General features: G+C 35.9%; 1 protein-coding gene and 1 pseudogene across 1 annotated transcript in view; both read left to right on the top strand.

The window, feature by feature from the left end:
- COL25A1 (collagen type XXV alpha 1 chain) overlaps positions 1-22,780 on the top strand; it is a 446,466-nt gene that overhangs the window by 378,369 nt on the left and 45,317 nt on the right. Inside the window, exons 19-23 of the mRNA XM_072810760.1 lie at positions 9,889-9,951; positions 16,605-16,673; positions 17,455-17,499; positions 19,033-19,077; positions 19,998-20,075. Of these exons, the coding sequence (XP_072666861.1) occupies positions 9,889-9,951; positions 16,605-16,673; positions 17,455-17,499; positions 19,033-19,077; positions 19,998-20,075 (300 nt within the window). The remainder of the gene's footprint in view (positions 1-9,888; positions 9,952-16,604; positions 16,674-17,454; positions 17,500-19,032; positions 19,078-19,997; positions 20,076-22,780) is intronic.
- Positions 4,724-4,855, top strand: LOC140624051 (U4 spliceosomal RNA; annotated as a pseudogene).

Raw genomic sequence — 22,780 nt, 5'->3', positions numbered from 1 at the left:
TGGGTAAAGCTGACTGTAACTAGCTTTTCTGATATCATATAAAAGGGTAAGACCCGAAGTTCCTATTTTTAAAATTTTTCTCTCCACACTTATTTTGAAAAATGTAAATACATTACTTACTCTTTTTATGATTACATTACTCTAGTAATGAAGCAGTAGAGAACAGTGATCAAGGGACTTGACTTTAGAACCAGACCATCAGTGTGAGGGTCCTGGTTCTACCCTTTACCAGTTAATGAAGCTATATCATGACATTGGACAAGTTACAATAATATCCTTGTCCTCTGGTTTTCCTATAAAATAAGAATCATCATTGTACATAACTTAGTTGTATATATTAAATGAATTAATATATGTGCAGATCCTAAAATATCACCAAGCAGATAGTAAATCCTATATAAATTTTAGCTATTACTCTTTCTCTTGGAGCAGCTCAGAATATTGGAAAATTGGTTATGTACTTATTCAATATAATCTTTCCTCATGTGAGTAATTTTAATCTGGAGAACGTAAAACCATTTACATTCTATAGTCCATAGAGGTAAATTCTGAAAACTCCTTTGCAGTGATGATCAAAGTTACCTTTAAGGGCAGTGATAAACCTGCTTTTTCTTGAAACATCACACTATGCCCCTACTCTCTAACTTCAATATATTCCAGGAACAAAGGATGCGGGGACACAACCTTCTGGGCATAAGACATGGTACTGTCAAAATTCTCCTTCCTACACTGTTCACAAGAGAAACTGGACATGTAATAAGGAAGATTTTCTAGGCCCCAGTCATAGTGTTGCCTGGACCAAGACATTTTTTACAAATATGGGTTTTCAATGCTTGCTTTTCTCCTTTCAACAGAAGCCACCAGTTTATCTCATCATATTCAGAGAGTAAATTAGGAAAAATTTATATAACAGTAAAATTAGTAGAGTAGGGAAACATAATACAGGAAAAATTTCCATCAAATGAAAAAAAAATCATTTAGGTGGCAAAAAATGTTAAGTATTTTCTCTCAAACTTGATAGTTTTCTTCTGGCTTCCACATTAGTGAAAATTTGACATTCAGATTAAGACTTTGAGGATTGGGAGGGTACAAGACAGTAACTAATTCTTTGTATCTCATTAGATGAAATCATCCTTGACACTGAATCATATAAAGACTGAACTTTATAGGTGGCAGGAACATTTTCTTTTTTTTCTTTTTTTAAATTTTTTATTTGTTCATCAGAGACACAGAGAGAGGGGCAGAGACACAGGCAGAGGGAGAAGCAGGCTCCATGCAGGGAGCCCGACGTGGGACCCAATCCCAGGTCCCTAGGATCAGGCCATGGGCTGAAGGCGGCACTAAACCACTGAGCCACCTGGGCGTCCCACAGGAACATTTTCTTAGGCATTCTTAGGATTAATGACAGTGTTCAATAATCTAATAGAAATCCATCATCTAAATCCACTGAAGATGTTCCTTCCTCAGAAACATCAAATCATATTTTAAAGACAGAAGAGGAAAGTTTTTGGAAGTAACATAGGATGTGAAATGTATTCCTAAAAAAAGAAGGAAAGAAAGAAATACTGGTTAAAAGGATAAGATTGTGTTATTGTTACTTATAATTATTTCCTGCCTGCACAGAGTACGTCTGAGCAGCTGAGTAGTTTAAGAATCCAATTAGGAAACTCATACAACCAGAAATCAGAGATTTTTAGCAGCCATAATGAAACTTCCAATAAATACACTGAATGTTTTCATGATGTAATCCTGTTTAAAAAAAAAAAAAAAGCAGAAAGGTATGTTTTCTGAGTTTTAAATAAACCTGCTATTGCAGTTCATTTTCATCATATCACCAAGATGTTTTAATTTATACTCAAATTTTATCCTTCAGGGAAATAGTGTTTTTGGGACAGACTATTTTCTCATTCTTTTTTTTGCCCTCAATAATTTTACAAATCAATCATTACAAAACCTAGCTGCCTGGAGGTTCTTATTACAACAAATGTTCTTGCTGTAATCCTCAGAAGCAGGTATCATGCTGACTTGAATTCTAATTAGCCTTTAAGCAAGAAGAATATTGTATGGCTAATGCATTCAGTGTCAAGACACATTAATCAAAATTATTGGTGATGTTTTAGCACCCAGGCAAATCAGCACATTTTTCAAGCCCTGTTGTACTATTTTTTGGGCAATGAAAATTGGATCTGCATGGGGGTAATAAATATCATGGAAAACATGACTTGGTTTAAACTGGTATGTTAGAGGGGTTTTAGAGACAGGTTAAAAAAATAATATCTTTTACTGCCTTAATTGATAATGACTTATAAAAATAAAACAAATGGTAATAAATGAAAAACCAGAAATTTTTCTGTAGGCAAGAGCTAATCAGTTAGGACTTTCTGGCCACCATTCCATTTAACAGATGATAAGTCTGGAAGTTTATAGGGAAACACCCAGGGAGCCATTTCTGTATGAATAAAGCTGTCTCTTCCTTTTTTACCTTGACCAGTAATGCCATCTATATATTTGTTGACTCTTCTCACCTACATGAAGATAAATTTGACAGAATATTCAGTGAACTGTCCTAATAGCCATTTAGAATATAAAGGAAGTTCATTTCAAATACTTTCTTCTTATGTATTAAATGTGGGCTTGAAGGAAAATCAGTCCAGATTTTATTGAATTCTAAAACTTAGTGAGACTTTTGATAGTTATTGTTAGATTTCAGAAAAGTCATGTTCTTAGGAATTTTTCTACCTTCCTTGTAATATAGAAAGCTAGTTTTTGTTGCCCTCTTTGTTAGTAAAGAAAGTAATTGTTTGCACTGTTTGGGGATACTTTGTTTTGTTTTAGGGTGTTTTGTTTTGTAGGGGGGAGTTGTCAGAATACACAGGATCTAAGCTATTTAAATTTTTAAAAGTAACAATAAATGAGTTGGACAAAAGTGGCTTCGGTCAAAAATCTTAGTTTTGTTGTATCTTTTTTAATCTATAGAGTGAATAGATCCCACCTATCTACAGCTAAATTTTCTTGTTTGTGCACACATTGCCCATTTATGATAGAAAGCTGGGTGGATAGAAAGGGAGAGAGGAAGGAGGAGAGCTCTAATACTTACACTTTCATGATCAAGGGAAATTTTGGTGCAAAAACAGGATAATTGTTCAAATATAGTACTTACTAGCTACTGTGACTTATTTTCATTGAGCTTCATACTACAAGATCAAAGTTGTGGCTGCTGAAATAGTTAGCTACAGTTGGAGCTAACTATCAATGTGAGACCATTAGGTCCTCCAAAGTTGGTCATGTGAGGATACACCTTTGATCTCAGCTAGAGCTAGTCTCTGTGGACTTGGTTCTGCATCTTTATGTGCCCTGGCTGCTTAAAACTTTCATTCAAATTAGCAACTTGTGTCAGATTTTCAGATAGGACTGCTTGCTGCTATTGTTGCTGCTCCCAACAATGTATTACTAGGACTATACTGTGCTATATTCTGAGTAAACAGCATCTCTTCTGTAGAACCCAAATCCCAGTCTAGTTGCCAAAACCACAAGTACTATATTTTTTATTTTTTTCTACCAGCTTAACATAGGTAAATGTGTTACAGTTTCAGTATTGATTTGATTTTTGAACTCATTGATGGTGAACTAATTAAAGAACAAACAAAGAGCAAAACTCATGAAATAACTGAGGAAGAAATCAAATGCAACATCTAAGACAAGAGCAGAAAATTAAACCAAATTTTTTCTCATTTTGAAATTCAAGGCTGTATTAATGCCATATTACAGTAGCACTAATAAAACTGAGATTTCTATTTCACTGACAACCGTTTAATTACAGGCTTGCATTGTGGCTTGGATAGGAGAATATTGTGCCAGCTATTAATTGTGTTTCGGCGGTTAAAATTTTGGATTGTGTTAAGGATTCTGATGAATAGTTCTGTATATATTTTATCTCCAGGCTTTGGTTAAATCAGGGGTTGAGTTAGATATTATATTGTTTTATTTTCCTGTGTCTGTCTCAAGCTTAGATCTAGTTGGATGTTTCCAGGACCAGTGAAAACACAATGACAAAAATAACAGATTAAACCTGGATTCAATAGTTGTGGTCATGATAAAGGAACAGAAAATTTTAAGATGCTTCTTCCTCTCCATTCTTCTTCTTTCCTTCTGTTCTGTTCCCTACTCTCTCCCTGCATTCTTCCATGATTCCTTCTTCTTCTCTTTCTTCTTTTTACTTTTCTGTTTCACTGTATTTGGGCACTAACTTTGCAAGCAATGACACTTTAAGATGTGTCAGTTGGTTGCCTTCACTCTTTTGATTCCTTTTATATAGGATCAGTAATACCAATAGGAATGGAATCCCAATTGACTTTGTAATTTTGTTCTCAGTAGGAACAAAAGTAAAAACCCAAAATGCTATCTGACTAGAAATGGTGAGTAAAGAGAGAGGTAGAGGAAGATTATATATATATATATATATATATATATATATATATATATATAATGAGAGAAAATAAATATATATGTATGAAACTTGAGAGAACAGATTAAAGTGGCTCTGAAGTAATGATCTAACTCATTTTTATGCTATTCACCAGTGCCCTGGTGTTCATGACAAACCAATGTGTAAAGCTCTGCCTTTCTCCTATTTTTCTTAGACATTTTTTGTTGTCATTTTTTAAAAAGTGCTAACACATCATAAACTGAAAAAATTAATATTGTTTCAGAAAATGTCATATTTAACTTTGCACAGTGGCAGTATCGTAGCCAATAAGGTTTATCCTAGGCGTGATTACTTCTAATAGAAAATGTCATTATTTTGTTGTTTTCACTTCCGTGGTGCAGCTATTTTACTTGCTGCTTACCTGTGTAAATACACATTTCCCTGATTATGATATTCAGTATCTGCCCTTTTCAAAGGATCTCTGCCTTATGTTTTCATGTTTATTCCTAAAATGGCTCATAAAAATTATAATTTGGATTTTCTAATTCGAGTAATTGTCTTATAAATTGTTTAAAACTCTAAATTTAATTGCCTTTCATTAAAAGTAATATAAGAACTTAATTGCACTGTCATTCCAACTTCCTCTATTGTATCTCTCCCCTATTTTGGGTACTCAAGCTATTATGTGAGAATAATTTTCAATTTAGCAATCTTATTTCCCATTGATTAAATAAGATTAGATGTATAAAAATGACCTTGAGAATTATTATATATAATAAATATATATATATTTATTATAATATAAAAAATTACTTCTGCTCATTGCCCTGAAAATTTACATAACCTCATTTTTGTAGTCTGATTTTCTCCAAAGATTTTTTTCCCAAAGGTGTTTTGTGTTTGGATCATATTTCAGCTAGGAAAGCACCCCTACCTCCTCCTAACGTAATTTCCTTCCTCTACCCTGGTTAACTAGTATTATGACTATAGTAGAATAACCCATTGCCTTTTTTATTTTTTTGCCACAAAACCATAAGTTGCAATGGCCTTTCTCCTAGACATTTTAGGAGGTTAAATTTTTAATCAGTCTTTGTCAAAGAGGCAAGGTTTTTTTTAAAGGATTATATTTATTTAGAGAAATTCAGTAGGTATGAACATCTTCTCCTTTTCCTTCTGTACAGGAAGAAAACTCATTCTTAGTACACCTGTCACTTCTCTACCTTATACACATGTAAGATTGTAAAGACTTTTTGCAGTCCTGAAGTCTCTGACAGCTGGATATTACTCATGAAACAATGATATATTCACATGAGAAAATTTAGGGTTACTTTTTGGAAGAAGTTGGAGTGGTATTGAGTATAGCCCTATACAGGTTGTAGAGAAACAAGAACTTATCTTGTATATTACCAATTAGTTGCAGAGATGCTGTAATACTATTACTAACAACAACAATTAAATGATAGCTAGCGTTTTTGAGACTACAAGGGCAACAATAATAACAAATAGTTATTGTTCACTTAGCACTAAGTGCTTTGCTTGCATTATCTTATAAGTCTTGACTAAACCACCCCTTTACAACAGCAGAATCTTCCATTATTGGGCACCTCAGGATTCCAATTTGCAAAGCCAGGCTTTAATTCAATTCTATACCTTGGTACAAACAGTTCTCAAGAATTTTGGTCTCAAAACTCCTTTCCACACAAAACTAGGATTGAAAAATTTTCATTTATGTAGATTTATATCTATTGATGTTTCTGTATTAGAAATTAAAACTAAAGAATTTCTAAACCCATTATATGTTAGTTAAACATTTTTTGTGAAATATAACTGAATTTTCTAAAACAAAACAAAAAATTAGCAAGAACAGTGCATTGTTATACTTTTTTTTTGGCAAATCTCTTTAGTATCTGGCTTAACAGAAGGTAGCTGGATTGTCATATCTGCATATGTGTTCAATCTGTTGCAATTTGTTGTTTTAGTTGAAGTAGATGAAGAAAAACAGCCTCATACAGAAATGTCATTGGAGAAGGGAGGATTATTTTAATAGCGTTTTCATAAAATTGTGGATATTCTTCTTTGATACTACCCCAAAGTCTACAAATGGTAGTTTCTTAAAGGTTAAATGGAATGTGGAATCTGAAACCTTTTCAATGAACTTTTCCTACTGTGCACAATAATACAAGTAAATAATACAAGAAAAAGCACTTTGAGAACCTCTGGCATTAGCTTAAGGAGTCAAAAACACAACCTGACCAGCTCAAGACCATGAGTAGACATATTTATGCATTATTTACTTCAACAATTATCTTTCAAGCCTGAAACAGAAAAGAGACCAATGATTATTTCCTCCCCATTCTGCCAAGATATAGAGAGGATTAAGATAATGTCTCCAAAGTGGTTGAGAGCTCTGGAATTAAATAAACATAAAATTGTGATCTTAAAGTTAGTATGCTGTTTTCCCCTTTAATAAATTGAAATAAGAAATGAATACATCAATATGGTAGATGCTTTCTTAGAATGAAATAAGGTAAAACTAATCATACTCAAAGTCTTTAAAGTTAGCCAATATTAGCAGTGCTAAAATCATTCTGTCAAATGCATTGCTAATTTTTTATCTTGAAATAAATTTCCCTCTGTTTAAAACATTCAATTTAAAAGAACTTCCTATACTTTCCTTGGGAGAATTTAATGTATATTCTATATTTTTTAAAGGAAGACAAATCACTTTTGTCTGGCCACTTATATACTTATTTGTGAATTTTGAAACTGCATGCTTCATCTTTTTATAAACTAAACACTAACCTGAATAAGAAATATTTTTTTCAACATTTACACTTTTTTCTTCTCTTTCACTAATATGCTTTAATGGTGTTCTATTTGCTTTGCTAAATAGTGAGATCACTTCATTTCTACTTGAAGATATGCAAGAATCTTTTCTACCCATAAATTTTTAACCTATTAACTTACATTAAAATTTCATAACAGTAATTCATTACTAATGATACACATTGATTTTATTATAACTTTTTTCTTGAGAGGTGGACAGAGGATATTTATGTATTTGTATATGAAATTTTATTGGGATAAGTATCTTATTTGTAAATAAATGTATTCTTGTGATTTTTGTGTTTAAAATAACAAGTTAAACTCCTTTTTGAGTAGAATGGTCACCACTGATTTCTCCTAATATTGTTGATTTTCATTTTAGATCATTAGGAGATTATCCAAAAATTATTTGTTAGAGTCTCCCTTCCATTATGTATAAGGATACGGAAACAGGTAGAATAGAGTTGCAGAAAATTCACAAACAATAAGCCTAAAGCATTACTTAGCCTCCACCTTTTTTTTTCTTAAATCAGTACATGAGCATCAGAGTTAGAGATAAATATATTTGAGTTCTGTATCAATGTGTTACATTTTGTGGTAGTGATATCCTTTTGTTCTCCACCCAGTACCCAAGATTTTATGCAGCTTATTTTTAAAACTCAAATGTTTCAAAATATTTGATGACATTTTAAGATTTCTCATAAAACATCCTTTCTGTATCTTCCTGCTCAACTCTAAGTATCAAAAAACAAATGTTGAAATATTGCTACATTAGAAAAAATCAAATGTATTAAATAATATTAGCGACTGCTCCAGAAATAATCCATATGGGGGGGGAAAGCAGTAAGTATGGGAACAGAGCCATGACATTTTTTGCTTTAAAACTTTTCTATAGATTTCAGGAAGTTAGACTCTTAACATTTGAGCTCACACTGTTAAAAAGAAAATAACATTTTATGGATATTGAAGAATATCTGAACACTGGTCTCAGGTGTTTTCTGACACCAAACGTGATGTCTTTACCAACACCAATTCTCCAGTTCTCCGATCTTCTAACATCAACTGGGTGTCCTACAATTCAATCCTATTGTGACACCAACTACTTAGGGTTAGTGTCAGACTTCACAGGTTTTAAGGGCTCAATCTCACAAACCTCCCGTCACTTTCAACCCCAATCCCAAATACTAGGTCCCCTGGTTACCTGCACTTCTGAGTTGCTTGTTAGTTCAAGAGTACTTCATCCCATTCAAGTTTGATAACTGGCTACAATAACCATAAAAATTATACATACAATGATCATAAAAGTCAGAGAAATGCCATGTTATTACAGTTTATTATAAAAGATGAAAATAAAGAGATCTGTAGGGTGAAGTCAAAAGAGTCTTAAGCACAGGAGCCTCTGTCCCCATGGAGTTGAGATGTACCATCCTACAAGCACATTGATGTATTCACCAACTTGGAGGCTCTCCAATCCCTACTGTTTAAAGATTTTTATAGCCCCCTGTTCTGAAGCTATCTAAGAACCCACCAAGTCTCCTCATTAGAATAAACTCAGATATGTTTGAAAGGAGTTTGTAATGAATAACAAAAGATACTCCTATTACTCTTTTATCAGAAAATTCCAAGGGTTTTAAGAGCTCTGTGCAAGGAACCAGGAACAATATCAAATATATATTTTGTTATATCATAACTGGGTTTCCTCCAGGTAGTGGGGACAAGGTTTTGGAAGTATAGCAAGGAGAGTACTTTTCCTTTCATGCTGAACACTCCTGATCTCTTCCCTAGCCCCACCTATGTATCAGTTTATCTATTGCTGCCTACCATACATATTACCCCCAAAACTAACAACAATTATTTCACAGTTTTGGAAGAATAAGAATTTGAGTACAACTCAAATGGGTGCCTCTGGCTCAGTGTCTTCCACGAAGATGCAATTAAACTGTCAGCCAGGTCTGTGGTTCATCTGAAGATCTGAAGACTCTACTGGGGTGGACCATCTGCTCTCATGCTGCCAACACACATGGTTGTTGGCAGACCATGGGCCTCACCATGTGGATTCCTCTATAGTACTGCTCACAGCATGGCAGCTTGCTTTCCCCAAAAGAAGTGATCCAAGAGAGAGAGAACAAGAAAGCATCCCCAAGATGGAAGCCACAGTCTTTTTATAACTTAGTCTCTGAAGTGATATCCCATTACTTCTGCCAATATATTCTGGTCATTAGATATGAGTCAGTAAGTCCAATATACACTTTAGCAGAGGGGATTGCACAAAGGCATGAATACCCAGGAGGTGAGATCATTGAGGCCTATCTTAGAGGCCACCTACCACATTTACCCTAACATAATGGATCTTAATGTAGTAAATATTAAGAAATGGTGGACAACAGATGAGAAAGAAATTTGTAAAGACATTTATCTGGCTCCTTTTTCACTTTCACTTTCTCAATTTCTCCAAAGCTTTGCTCAGAGTATTTTCACTGACCAAAACCAATTCTGATTAATTTTATACTCAGTAGCTAGGTTTCAGCAGAAAGCTGCATACAATCAAAGGACTAAAATCCCAGTAAAAGTAAATCAGTTTAAATACTTATTTACTGCCAAATAAATAACAATCTCATATGCCATCTTTTTTAAAGGGAGAACCAGGTTTCATTGGTCCTCAAGGAGAACCAGGCTTACCAGGGTTACCAGGCACAAAGGTAAGTTGAATTTTCTCTTTCCTTTATTTCTGAAATATTTTTTGAAATATTTTATTTATTTATTCATGAGATACACAGAGAGAGAGGCAGAGACATAGGCAGAGGGAGAAGCAGGCTGCCTGTGGGGAACCCCATGCAGGACTTGATCCCAGGACTCTGGTATCATGCCCTGAGCCAAAGGCAGATGCTCAACCATTGAACCACCCAGGCATCCCTATTTCTGAAATATTATGTCATATATTTTTAGTACATTATGTTGAAATAAGTGTGGAATGACTTTACTGTTTAGGTGACCAGATATTTTTGCCTAATAGAGAACTAAAATACCTATTACCTAACACTTTTTTTTGTATATTTTTTATTAGAGTTAGATTTGCCAACATATAGCATAACACCGAGTGTTCATCCTGTCAAGTGCTCCCCTCAGTGCCCATCACCCAGTCACCCCAACCCCCTGCCCACCTCCCCTTCCACTACCCCTTGTTCGTTTCCCAGAGTTTGGAGTCTCTCATGTTTTGTTACCCTCACTGATATTTCCCACTCATCTTGTCTCCTTTCTCCTTTAATTCCTTTCACTATTTTTTATATCCCCCAAATGAATGAAACCATATAATGTTTGTCCTTCTCTGATTGACTTACTTCACTCAGCATAATACCCTCCAGTTCTATCCACACTGAAGCAAATGGTGGGTATTCGTCGTTTCTAATAGCTGAGTAATATTCCATTGTTTACATAGACCACAGCTTCTTTATCCATTCATCTTTTGATGAACACTGAGGCTCCTTCCACAGTTTGGCTATTGTGGACATTGCTGCTATAAACCTTGGGGTGCAGATGTCTCAGTTTTTCACTGTATCTGTATCTTTGGGGTAAATCCCCAGTAGTGCAGTTGCTGGTCATAGGGTAGTTCTATTTTTAACTCTTTGAGGAACCTCCACACAGTTTTCCAGAGTGGCTGCACCAGTTCACATTCCCACCAACCACGCAAGAGGGTTCCCCTTCCTGCACATCCTCTCCAACATTTGTTGTTTCCTGTTTTGTTAATTTTCACCAGTCTCACTGGTGTAAGGTGGTATCTTATTGTGGTTTTGATTTGTATTTCCCTGATGGTAAGTGATGCAGAGCATTTTCTCATGTGCTTGCTGGCCATGTCTATGTCTTCTTTGGTGAAATTTCTGTTCATGTCTTTTGCCCATTTCATGATGGGATTGTTTGTTTCTTTGCTGTTGAGTTTAAGAAGTTCTTTATAGATTTTTGATCCTAGCCCTTTATCTGATAGGTCATTTGCAAATATCTTCTCCCATTTTGTAGGTTGTCTTTTAGTTTTGCTTACTGTTTCTTTTGCTGTGCAGCAGCTTTTTATCTTGATGAAGTCCCAATAGTTCATTTTTGCTTTTGTTTCTCTTGCCTTCGTGGATGTATCTTGCAAGAAGTTGCTGTGGCCAAGTTCAAAAAGGGTGTTGCCTGTGTTCTCCTCTAGGATTATAATGGATTCTTATTTCGCATTTATATCTTCCAACCATTTTGAGTTCACCTTTGTGGATGGTGTAAGAGAATGGTCTAGTTTCATTCTTCTGCACGTGGCTGTCCAATTTTCCCAGCACCATTTATTGAAGAGGCTGTCCTTTCTCCAGTGGATAGTCTTTCCTGCTTTGTCGAATATTAGTTGACCATAGAGTTGAAGGCCCATTTCTGGGTTCTATATTCTGTTCCATTGATCAATGTGTCCATTTTTGTGCCAGTACCACACTGTTTTAATGATCAGAGCTTTGTAGTACAACTTGAAATCCAGCATTGTGATGCCCCTAGCTATTTTTTTCTTTTTCAATATTCCTCTGGGGAATATTTGGAGTCTTTTCTGGATTCCACACAAGTGTTAAGATCATTTGTTCCAACTCTCTGAAGAAAGTCCATGATATTTTCATGGGGATTGCATTAAATGTGTAAATTGCCCTGGGTAGCATAGACATTTTCGCGATATTAATTCTTCCAATCCATGAGCATGGAATATTTTTCCTTCTCTTTGTGTCCTCCTCAATTTCTTTCAGAAGTGTTCTGTAGTTTTAGGGTATAGATCCTTTACCTCTTTGGTTAGGTTTATTCCTAGGTATCTTATGCTTTTGGGTGCAATTGTTAAGTGGGATTGATTCCTTAATTTCTCTTTCTTCAGTCTCATTGTTAGTGTATAGAAATGCCACTAATTTCTGGGCGTTGATTTTTGTATCCTGCCACACTGCTGAATTGCTGTATGAATTCTAGCAATCTTGGGGTGGATTCTTTTGGGTTTCCTATGTACATATTACTAACACTTCTAATGGGAATACCATACTAAATAGAGTAATAGGAAGTTAATTTCAGAAGACCTCAGGTAGGATAACAGGATAATGAAATATATTAGTTGCTCATTTCCCCCAAATTATCCCTAAAAAGATATGATGCTGTTTGCCTCCTGACTGTATGAAAAAAATGGGGGCATTCTGATGAGGAGAGATAGAAGTCATTAACTTCTGCACCTTATTGCCAATTTTAGGACATACTGTAAATCAAACATTATTACTATTCCCCCCTCACTCCCTAGATTTCAAAGGCAAGTACTGATGTCATATAGATTCCTACGTGCCTCATCTCAAAAGGATCTATCCTGAATAATGTCTGCAGAAAGATCATATAATGAAAACCATTTCATGATCTTCCACTTGGCAATCCTGGAGAGGGCCCCAAAAAGAAATCTATATGCCTCCGTATAAAAAATTATGTTTTTATGGATGTAGTCGAACCCATAGTTCTCTTTTTATCTACTCAGTAAGACATAAAAAGGTATAGCTCTGAAGATGGAACTTTACTCATGACAGACTCATGAATCAAAGGAGCAAAATTAGATCAAACTACATTCTTTTATTTTTAAACTGTAGAAGTCTTTGCCTCAATATGTATTGTATTCACCAGAAGTAAGCCAGGATGATTTCTAAGAGCTAGGAAATATGTTCATGGTCTGTTTTGACAGAGGGCTCCTCATTTCCACTGATCAAGAGAAAATAACTCTAATCCTAGTAAATGGAAACTATGTGTGGCCTAAGGGGGACTGAAACTCAGTAGAATTTATGCAAAAATTGCTGTTTTCTCAAGCAATTTCTTTTTCACATAATGAGCTGTCAGGCTTATTAACAAAATGTGAGGAATGCCTGAACTGATACACACAAGAAATATGCTTTCCTGGAAAAAAGAGAGAGAGAAAGCTAGAGAATAATGAGGATTCCGTGTTCATATGAGAACCTTGTATTTATTCAGACTTGCAGCCTTAGAGCCCTGTAAAGAAAGAAGCCAGCCTCATAGATCAGCACAAATAGAAAACTTAGTCAATACCAGAGAGAACCAGGCATGAATTAGATCTTTAAATGTTTGTAGCATTTCATTTTCTAAAAAGGAGGAAGTAGAAAAAACACAGGTAGTAGGGAATGGATTTCATTCCTGTATATCATTTCTTTAGTTCACTGATTTTCAACTACTCTGCAGTTTCAGGGCACCTGGCTGGCTCAGTCAGTAGAGCATGAGACTCTTGATCTCAGAGTTGTGAATTTGAGCCCCACGTTGGGTATAGAGATTACTTAAAAATAAAATCTTTAAACTACTCTGGAGTTGGAGTACCTAGGTGGCTCAGTCGGTTAAGCATCTGCCTTCGGCTCAGGTCATGATGATCCTGGGATCGAGCCCCCATGTTGGGTTCCCTGCTCAGTGAAGAGCCTACTTCTTCCTCTCCTCCCCACACATGCTCTCTGTTGCTACCTCTGTCTGTCTCTGTCTCTCTCTCTCTCTCTCTCAAATTAATAAATACATCTTTTTAAAGAATAAAAATAAACTACTGTAGAGTTTCAAAAAAATCCAGATGTAAACCCAAAAAATCAACATTGATTTCTGTTCATGAAGAACCCAGCCTGATTTGAACAAATACTGTTCTGAATTCCCAGTAAAAGTAAAGAATGTACTGTACTTGTTTTATATGTCCACAAGAAGGAATGTGGGTAGGATATTTGTTTTACTAATGGTATTTTAACAATTATATTAACAATACTAGCAATTTTCAGCTGAATTGCCTTTCTAACATGAATTTAGTATCATAATGGAAAAGTAGTTTATTTAAAATTCTCTCTCAGTTGAACAGTGGCCTTTTTCCAGTTGTGTAGGCAAGTCTGTATTTGTACCACTAAATTTGGATTTAAAAAATAAACTAACCCTGCATACCTCCAACGCAGTAAAGAGAGATTATAAGGAAGGAAGATGTATAATGATATCTAAAAATCTGTTTTTATGTACTGCCGTATCCTCAACATCTGTATCAGTGTCTGGGAGAGACCTATATCAGTCTAAAGAACGGGGGTTTTATTACAAATAATTCTGAATGCTTTGAATACAATGTTTATTCATTAATTCAGCACATTTTTTTTTGCCAGACATTTTTCTAGTATTTGAGAATGAGGAGTAAATGCAACAAAAATTGTCTACTCTCCTGAAGCTTACATTCCAGTATGTGGGAGACTAAGGTAGAAGGAGAGAAAGAAGTATACACATAATTTTCACATAACATGTAATTCATGTAACACATAATTTTCATACAATACATAATTCCATACAGTGATAAGAAGCTTATTAGGGGCATTGTGACAAAAAGTGATTCTAGGTAAAGATATATAGGTTCTGCTCCTAGAGTATGCTATAGATAAAGGATTTTCTCAGGTTTTTGCTTTTCTTTAAAATAAGCGTATAATTAACTATTTTAGAATTCTTCTGTAAAATATTAAAAGAAAGACCAAATATGGTACATCTTTAAAAATTAGAATTCCGGGCGGCCCCGGTGGCATAGTGGTTTAGCACCGCCTGCAGCCTGGGGTGTGATCCTAGAGACCCGGGATCGAGTCCCACGTCGGGCTCCTTGCATGGAGCCAGCTTCTCCCTCTGCCTGTGTTTCTGCCTCTCTCTCTCTCTCTCTCTCTCTCTCTCTGTGTCTCATGAATAAATAAATAAAAATATATAAAAATTAGAATTCCATACACCAACAGAGGCCCTTCCATCTCTAATGCCTGGAAAATCCCTTCTGTAACATCTTTTCCGTCTCTTCCATACAGACAAGTCCCTTGCCTTTCTTCCAGGCTTTCCATTTTCACATTCTTTTCAGCTCATGTTGAAGAACCTGCTGGGCCTTCTTTAATCCTTGCCCTAATCTATCCATCCTCCCCTGCACTATCCCAAGGCTTTCCAGAGTGGGCATGATACAGATAAAGATCTTAGAATTTAGAGCCCAGTATCACCCAGGACAGATCCAATGCTACTTTATTTTCCTTTCCACAATGAATCAATTTCTTCAGTGAGGAGGGTGCCTTTCTCACCCATAAATATGGCATCACCACTCAATTCCAAACCTGTTTGGTTATTGCAAGTCTACTCATCAAGCAAGCAGCCAACATTTTCTACTCATGTTCGGGAATGGAAAATGACACAGTCTTCCTGGATAGTGATTTGGCAAGCTTTTCAAATGTTTGTACTTTTGGACACAGCAATTCCCCAACTAGGAATTTACCCTAAGAAAATGACCAGATATGTGCAAAAGATTTACAAAAACATTTATGCAAACGTTGAAAATTGAGCACAATTAGTTTTACATCATAGCTTGCCACTTTAAAGCTTTGTAATTTTGGACAAGTTACTTAACCTTTCTGAGCTTCAGTCTCCTCATCTGTAGACTCTGGGAACTAGCAACTTTCTCATTTATCCCAAGGGTTAAGTAAGATAATGCATGTGAAGTGTTTTAGGCAGCTGCTGGATTCATCAACAGCACAGTCATAAGCAACAATAATTATAAAAAATACCCTACCCATCCTTTAGGACATGACTCAAGTCTTACCTCCACAGAGCCAATCTGGACCATTCAAAACCCTATGGGATTTTCTTTTCTCCCACGTATTAGCCTTATATTACACCTTAATTCTTAACTATTTTGTTTATGTGGATCTTCTCTAACTAGATCATCAGTGATCATGTTCATACCTCATAGAGCGATGAATATAGTTAAAAGCTATAACAAATATATATCTTGCACTATTCTCAGCACTTTGCCTTTATAAGTTATGCGATCAGTACTATAATTTTCTTCACATTACAGAGAAAATCGAGGTTTTCAGAACTTAACTAATTTGTCCCAAAACACAGAACTGGTTTAAAAAAAAAAAAGCAGAGCCACGATTAAAGCCCAGGATGTCAGATTGCAAAACCTGGTACTTAACTGCTTTGCCATGCTTCCTCCTGGCAGATCTTTAAAAAGTGGCTACAGAATGAAAACTGTGTCAACATCTGTCTTAAGATATAATAATGGCTCTTATCAATTCCCTTTGAAAGTCTTCTATTTACCAACATAGTTATCAGACAGGCATTACCAAACCATTTTCATGTGTACAAAATAGGTATAATACAAACATTGAATAATTGTTTTGATCATTAAATGAGATAATCCATGTTAAGATTAATACAATGCAGGATACATGGTAAATAAATGGTAACTCTGTGCTTTCCTTGATTTTATTCAATTCACTTATTAACCTACAGGGACAAGCCTGGAGGGGGGAGAGGAATTGCCATTTATTTATTTTGTATTCTGTGACAGGGTGAACGTGGAGAGGCAGGACCTCCTGGAAGAGGTGAACGAGGAGAGCCTGGAGCCCCTGGACCAAAGGTCAGTTATTCTTGTATTTGACAATAGCTTTCTTTGGTTTGGAAATTTGTCCAACTTACTTTAGAACATTAAACTAGAATACAGTTCTTCAATGGGAATTAAAACAGCAAAATATCACAATTTATTGAAATGCACACTGTTTTTCCTTTTCAAAAGGAGTTTTACAATTCAACTTTTCCAATTTGTTCTGTTCAGTTAACAAATTTAATAACACATCCAGATGTAAAGAGGGACTGTCGTATTAACATGTTATCACTCAATGTGTATTAAAGCTTACTGAGAAAAATGTTGATGCATGCTGTGTTAGCTTCTATGTAATTTGAAGGTGTGTACCACCCTGAAGAGCTAAGAATTTATTTCACTGTTCAATCTTTATTCCTCTAAACTTCCTGCAAACTAATATGGTAACACTTTATTCTAATAAGCCATCCTAGAGACACAGGAAATGATTCACTCTTTGATGAAAAAGAGATTTATGGCAACACTGTTGAGACTAATGAGGATTATTCACAGAACTCTTCCCATCCACTGATGGGTGGGCAGTCTTCAGAATTATAATGGAATGAGGGTGGTGGAGAGACCAGGGATGAACCAATGACATGAGGATAACTATTTATGCTTTGTGTTATAATAGCCAACATTACATAGAGCCATATATTGAGGCAATTAAAATAAAGTGTTTCCATTTTTCTTCAGTATTCTGAGTCACTGCTAATTTCTTTTTTCTGTTCTTATCTCCTCTTGTCATTCTCTTTTCCTGCTTCATATTCTGCTATAATAGGGAAAACAAGGTGAATCAGGAACTAGAGGGCCAAAGGGGTCAAAGGTCAGTAACCAAATAACCATTTGAATGTAACTTGAGGCCTTCAAGAGCTTGCCTTTGCCTCTTCCACAGATAATCACATTTTAAACTCTCACACATTGGGATCTGCAATATTTTCATCCCTGTGATAATATCTCAAAACAATTGACTTGTTTTATATTGTTCGTTTTTGTGTGTTCTTGTGCTTCAGACTATTCTTTAAGAGAAATTGTATTTCCCATTTCATAAGAATAGTGTCTTTGGGGAAAAAAAAGACTTTTTAAAATTTACATTATGTAGGGTTTATCTTACTTATTTTCTGGCGATCTTTGTGATAAATGTTCAAATTATACTTAGCTTTTAAGTTAGTTGATTCCTTCCATGGCATTAAAATTTCACCACCAACTGAAATTCTTTCCTTTACCATACTGTCCATAATAGTTGCCATAATCCATATACTGTTAGCAGAATCATGTTATTTAAGATGCTGTCAACTAATAACATGAAACAATGGGTAAAAAAATGAGGAAAACAGCAAAAATTATTAATTCTCTACTCGTAGAGAATTTAGTTATTGTGGTCAATGTTATTAGTATAATGCGGGTGAAAAAAAATTAAAATCCCTTTTCCTGCTTTCTCTCACTCTCCCTATCCATTTTATGAAATATGTTGAAAGACATATTAAAATGATTTGAATTCCACCTAGGAAAAGAACACTACAAATTTAAAGCTGTCTTAAAGAACTTTCAAATATACACAGGTTCAAATCTCTTCTAGGGTTTCTCTTTAGACTTCTGAGAATTTTGAGTATTCTCAGAGTGATGGCTGTGTGGTTTGATGCTTAGATTATTCCTGATTTCTCACCAGTTTGGGTAATAACACCATGAATGGAACTTTAGAGATTTTTCTCACTGCATTGGAAAAACACAGTTGGTTTTGCCCTACCCCTGACCTTCAGCCCTGCCAACTTGGCCTAGCCAGCTGCTGTCCACTTCAGCACCTTCTGAGTATTAAAAGGCCTATATGTTTAGAATTTTCCTTAGATCTTCATCATCATCATAGAGAGGCCTCACTGGTGGTGACCTTCCCCTTCTAAAACTCCCTAGACTGAGCTCTCCATTCCTTCCCTGTCCAGATTATCTACACACCTCTTTTGTTTTTTTTCTCAGAAAACAGAGAACCCAATTGATTGGCTCTTTTTTCTTTTGTCCCAAATCTCTTCATTTAAAAAATATTAACACGGCTCACTCTGAGAGGTGTAAAAGCTTACTTTGGGTATCATAGAAACCACTTGCTTTGCTTTTAAAGATCCCTAGTAAGAGAGTTACCATATATATTGTTATTCCAAGATACTCTGTCATCTGAAAAGGGAATTTATGGTGTATCTTAAAGAAGCATTTGCTATGTCAGTGGTTGTCGTTTTTCTAGTTGTTATTTCCACCTTAGAAGTTCATCAAAGGTTCTGCTGCATAGTATTAAATGTATCCTTAGGTTTGAGATATTTCTGGACTGTTGGCTCTGCTACTAATTCAGTTTTTGTATTTTCATGGGGGGAAGGGTGATCGTGGAGAGAAAGGGGACTCTGGAGCCCTGGGACCAAGGGTGAGTACATTTCTCATCTAAGCTTTTGGCCCCTATAAGCCCAGATTTGACTCATGTGTCCATGTGGCTTTTCGCAAGGCACCTAGACTAATACCCAATAATAGCACTGAGATAGACTACTGATTTTTTCTGCGGCTCCCCTTTTATTCTTATTTTTTATTTTAGTCACCAGGAGCAATGAGTGTGTAGATTCTAACACATAAAATCAGCTCCACAAGAAGAAAGTCTAAAGAACTCTATGTACTTTCCCTCTGCTAACTGACCAATAGCAAGCCCATAATCATACAGCTAATAGAATTTTCCATTTTTCAATTAACCCAATTATAAAGAAAGCAATAGCTCATATTTTCAAAGCCTTTTTTAAAGACAGGCAAAGAATTAGCACATGACTAATGGAAATTTAGTAACAGAGCTAATGAGTAGGGTAGACATATTCATTCCCTATTTGGTTTAATTTTAATGGAATTATGTTCCAATTGAGAAAGCCAAGCATTTCGTACAGAATAGTGTTCTATCTTCTTAAAGAATAAGGAAACAATCTATGAGATGTAGAAGAATAAAAAGGGATATGTAGACATGCTTAAATAAACATTGTTAAAGTCAACAAAATGTTCAAGTCAAATCAGATTAGCCTACATTTTATAATTTTTAGAAAACAGTTACAGAAATCGAATCATCTCTCTTTTCTTAAAAAAATCAGATTTCATACGTTTAATCTGCCATCAATAGGAAGTTAAAAGCATTTTCTTCTTAGCAATAGGGACAAAATTTGAACATGGTTATTCTGAGGTGCAGTTGGGCTATATAAAGGAATTGATGGTCAGAGAGAGCTGCATGTTGCTATTTCTGTTTTTTGCCATAGTCCCTTATACAGCCTAGCTTAACTTCCATGATTTTCCCCTGGTTCATTTTCTTCACAGGGTCCACCTGGTCAAAAGGGAGATCAGGGAGCCACCGAGATCATAGACTACAATGGCAACCTCCACGAAGCCTTGCAGGCAAGTAACTGCCCCCTCCCCTGACATAGACACTGATAAGCACCCATGTGATATGTGTACATATCAGCTTCCATGCTCTGTCCCCAGGATCCCAGGGGGCTCCACTGCTCAAAGCACACCTTCCTGAGCTACCAAGCCATCCCCTTCTCCATGCCCCAGTATATCCTTTTTATTTCTTAGCATTTTTTGATCTTTCTTTTCTTCACCTTCTGCCATCAGATATGCCTTAATGTTCTCTAGTTTAAAACTTGTGCTCATTTTGCCAGTCTTTGTCTTCTTTCTTCAAAAGCAAGCCTAGCAAAGCAATCAAGAGCCCTGTGGCTCTAGATTCAGAGCTGCCTGGATGCAAATCTCTTGGCTTACTAAGTGCATGACCTAGGGAACTTATTTAACTTCTCTGTGCTACAGTGTCCTCATCTGTAAAATGAGGATAGTAATACTACCTGTCTGAAGGGTTATTATGAGAAATAAATGGCTAAATACATATTATACACTTAGAACAGTACCTGTCACATACAGGCACACTCAGTCCTCAATAGTCCTCAATAGATATTTCTCATTACTGTTACCATTCATAATATAATGTCTTACCATAGAGAAATACCTGTAGAGTAAAAATCCATAGACCATGTGGCTTGTCTCCATCACCTTTGCTTCCTATTCATCCTTTTCATGCTTGGACTCCTCATTCTAGGCTATATCTGTTGAAACTGCTCTTATAAAGGCCAATAATGACCTCTAGGTCAACCCATTATACTCCTTATTCTTGATTTTCTGTGACATTTATACTAAACCATCTTCCTTTTGAAACGTTTTCTTTCTGATTTTTATAATCCTATACTCTCATTTCTTCTAGTTGTCCTCTTTGTTCTGTGTTAGTATTTCCAGTTTCTCTGTCATCCTGTAATTTTTGGTAACCTCAAGTCTCTGATCTTTTCTTGGTTCAGTCATTCCTTCTGTGTTTTCCTGTGTGTGACTTCCAAGTATTTCACCTCCAAGTCTGAGCTGCAGGTACTTCTGGCTGTCAAAGAATATTTCCACTAGGGATGCACCATTGCCTTATCAACTCCTACCAACACACGCAATTACACTGGTCACTTTTTCCAGCAATCAAATGATTCCATTTTTTAATGAATCATTGTCTGTTAGTCCAGACTGTAAGTCTTTGACTTTCTTGAGATAGAAACTTTAGAGTAATTTTAAACTGTTCTTAGCCCCTCATCCATTACATCTCACCATATGCTGCTCTTTCCTTTTTCAAAATGTCTCCTAAGGTGATCTCATTCTCTGCATTCCCAGCTCGGTTCACATCCTGTTTGCTTCAGAACTACCACTGCAACAGGCCCTTGACCAATTCTTTTGTCCCTAGTGCCTCCCTTCCCTTTCTTACCCATTCTACATATCACTCTAAGACTAATTTTCTTAAACTGTCACTTTTTTGATAGCTCTAATCTGCTCAGAAACCTCAATGACCCCTTTACCTACTCTATCAAGCTGACTTTCATCTGTCTTTCAAAGCTCTATAATCCTGCCTTTCCTATATAGAATTTTCTATTTCCTCACAGCACAAATTTTCCCCAAGAGTGGTCATATTTAACATATCCATAAAAACCACCCTCTTTTTGCCTGATTTATCCCATACTTCTTCCTTTTCTCTCACCCATCCAATCCCATCCAACAATATACTGCTGCGACTAGATGATTCTTCCTTTTGATGCATTCAAACCTTAGCAGTCAGGGCCCAGTAACTTAATTAATTGTTATCAAATCACATAATTTATTTGAGTCCTGCCTTTTACCAGATTGTAAGTTTCTTGGTGACAGAAGTATGTCTCATGCTTATTTTATATCCTCCAATATACCTGGCAAAAGTCTGGGCATGTAAATATTGAACAAATGGTGACTGATTGATGAGTGAGTACACTTAGCATACATGTACAATCAATTTCTTTGCTTGAAGCCAAATTAGTTTTAAATATTTGCCATTTTGTACTTGATTAAATTATTTCCCCCATCTTTATGATTTTATTCCTAGTATGTAATTATGGTAGATCTACATTTCTATATCCTCTTTATTTCTTTTCTACAACTGCCATTTTTAACTAGTAAAGCATTTATTTTTTTTTTTTTTTTTTTTTTTTTAAATTTTTATTTATTTATGATAGTCACACAGAGAGAGAGAGAGAGAGAGAGAGAGAGAGGCAGAGACACAGGCAGAGGGAGAAGCAGGCTCCATGCACTGGGAGCCCGACGTGGGATTCGATCCCGGGTCTCCAGGATCACGCCCCGGGCCAAAGGCAGGCGCCAAACCACTGCGCCACCCAGGGATCCCCTAGTAAAGCATTTATTGAGTCATTTTTGCAGAATCTGCCTTCAGCTCAGCCTGTTTTTTTAAAGATTTTATTTATATTTATATTTATATTTCCCAAATGAATGAGAACATATAATGTTTGTCCTTCTCCGATTGACTCATTTCACTCAGCATAATACCCTCCTAACTCTGGGAAACGAACTAGGGGTGGTGGAAGGGGAGGAGGGTGGGGGTGGGGGTGAATGGGTGATGGGCACTGAGGCGGGCACTTGACGGGATGAGCACTGGGTGTTATTCTGTATGTTGGCAAATTGAACACCAATAAAAAATAAATTTATGGGGAATCCCTGGATGGCTCAGCGGTTTAGTGCCGCCTTCAGCCCAGGGTGTGATC

This window comes from Canis lupus, chromosome 33 (genome assembly GCF_048164855.1).
Source record: "Canis lupus baileyi chromosome 33, mCanLup2.hap1, whole genome shotgun sequence".
NCBI lineage: Eukaryota > Metazoa > Chordata > Mammalia > Carnivora > Canidae > Canis > Canis lupus.
This window is presented reverse-complemented; position numbering and strand designations above follow the sequence as displayed.